We start from the raw sequence: 2198 nt of genomic DNA, 5'->3' as shown, positions 1-2198 counted from the left end.
AATTTTACTTTCTTGGAGGTTGTATATATTTGTATCTCTATGAAGATTTTAGCAGTTTGAACTGGGAGAGCATATATGCTCCCAGTTACTCCATTTTATCTTGAGCCTGTTATTGTTTTTTGTTCTTTTCCTCAATATAAAACATTTTCTAAGGTTCTAGATTTTTGAAAATCTAGAATGATTAATAATCATAACTTGCTTCTTTGCTTATTCTAAATATTCCTGTAAACATTTATTTTCTTTAGTTATGATTAAATTTTATCTTCTCTTAAAACTCTTTTTATTTGGTTGCATTATATGTTTGGTCCTTCACCTTACAAAATGAGCAGTACTCTTTGTTACCTAATAGAAGTTTATTATCATTTGGGGTAGATGTTGGTGACAAGAATAGCAGGGAAGGTAGGAGATGAGATGCCATCCAAGATCTTGCAGTCTAGCTTAGACATGAGTCAGCCCCCCCCCAATTAAATGTTGATTTGTAGAAATATCCATAATGCTTTGCAGCCCTCCTATATGTAGATGGGTTTTGTCACCCCTTGAATGTGTGCTGCCATTATGGCTTGCTTTTACCAAGTAGTTTCTATCATTGAATATTTTAGTGGGAAATGAGAAATATAAGAACTATAACTTTGGATGGTTATTTTGAAGTATCTGGAGACTAGGAGAAAGAGAAGTGATTCTCTCAGGATTTTAAATTTCCATCTCAAGGTATGAAAAAGGAGTTAGAAAATTATGATTTCCCTAAAAAACCCCTATATCTCCTATAGCTACAGGATTAAAGCTTTTGGAAACCAATCCAAGTCTAATCTTGTGGATGCAAATTGAATTCACAATCTCCAGGGGTTACCAGAGGACACATATGAGTAGATTTTATTGGAAGCCCTAGAGAAGCAGACACTTATCCTGCTCAAGGGTTTGATCTCTTCTTGCCTGAAAAATGTGTCATGACCTCTTTTGAGGTAGTTTTCTTGCAAGATAATGCTGAACTTGTTTGAGACTTACCCCACCTTATCTCATTGCGTGGTACTTAATAGCAGACTCAAGTTCAAGCAGACTCCAAGGTGTTCAAACATTCCAGACTACAAGGTATGACATAGAAGGAGGTAACATACACACTAAAAGAATTTCAAGATAGCTAATTTATATCAACGAAAACCCATGGAACATCTATGGGAATGGATCATAAGAGTTTTGGAATCAGGGTAAAATGAGAAGTAACATTAGATGTTAATTTAAAAAATCTTTTTAGTTTTCTAATCGTTTGAGAGAAATGCCATCTTTTTAATCGAGTCTTTAAAAGCTTGTTTGACTTGCTTATTCCGTAGTGTGTAAATGAAAGGGTTCATCAAAGGGATGATTGAAGTGTTGAGCAATGACACCACCTTGTTAATGGCCACTCCTTCCTTTGCTGGTTTGATATAGATGAAGATGCAACTTCCATAGGTGATGGAAACTACAATCATGTGGGAAGAACAAGTGGAGAAAGCCTTTTTTCTCTGCTGAGCTGAAGGGAGTCTTAAAATCGTCTTGATGATGTATGTGTAGGACACAATTACACAGACTAGTGTGACTATGAGGGTCAGCACAGCCATGATTAAAATAAGTTGCTCTACAAATTGAGTGTCTGAGCATACAATCTTCAGAAGAGGAGACGCATCACAACCAAAATGGTCAATGAGATTGGAGTTACAGAAATTTAGCTGAACTACCAGGCTAAGTGGTAGGAGTACGACAATTAACCCAATCAGCCAACAGCAAAGGACGAGAATGGTGCATACCCTTTCATTCATGATGGTAGTGTAGTGCAAGGGCTTGCAGATAGCTACATAGCGGTCATAGCACATGGCGGTTAGAAGAAAAAATTCTGTTGCTCCAATGAGGATGATAAAAAATAATTGGATGGCACATGCATTATAGGTAACACTTTTGTCCCCAGTTGTCAGACTGTACAGGAATCGAGGAACACAGACAGTTGTAAATATTATTTCTAAGATGGAAAAATTCCGAAGGAAAAAGTACATGGGTGTTTTGAGGTGAGAGTCTAACAGAGTGAGGAGGATAATGATTAGATTTCCAGCAACAGTGAAAATGTAGGTGAAAAACAGAAATACTGAGAGAAAAACCTGTAGCTGTGGGTCATCTGTTAATCCTAGGAGGATGAATGTTATTGCAGAATGATTTTTCATCACCGTCTTCAG

General features: G+C 36.8%; 1 protein-coding gene across 2 annotated transcripts; it reads right to left on the bottom strand.

Moving 5' to 3' along the window:
• Window positions 1–1253: 1253 nt before the first annotated feature.
• Window positions 1254–2198, bottom strand: LOC123787320 (olfactory receptor 6C2-like). Of its 2 annotated transcripts, XM_087869122.1 has the most exons (2): window positions 1421–2186; window positions 1315–1376 (listed from the first exon to the last, which is right to left on the bottom strand). In XM_087869122.1, exons 1-2 carry the CDS (start codon window positions 2184–2186, stop codon window positions 1315–1317), a joined length of 828 nt encoding a protein of 275 aa, XP_087725248.1. The 2 variants fall into 2 exon arrangements, with proteins under 2 accessions (XP_045645922.1, XP_087725248.1); XM_045789966.2 differs by having other exon boundaries at window positions 1254–2198.

The sequence above is a fragment of the Ursus americanus genome, chromosome 17 (assembly GCF_024610735.1).
Source record: "Ursus americanus isolate L20-20 chromosome 17, mUrsAme1.1.p, whole genome shotgun sequence".
NCBI classification, from domain to species: domain Eukaryota; kingdom Metazoa; phylum Chordata; class Mammalia; order Carnivora; family Ursidae; genus Ursus; species Ursus americanus.
The sequence above is the reverse complement of the archived record's forward strand: the minus strand, read 5'-3'. Positions and strand labels throughout refer to the sequence as shown.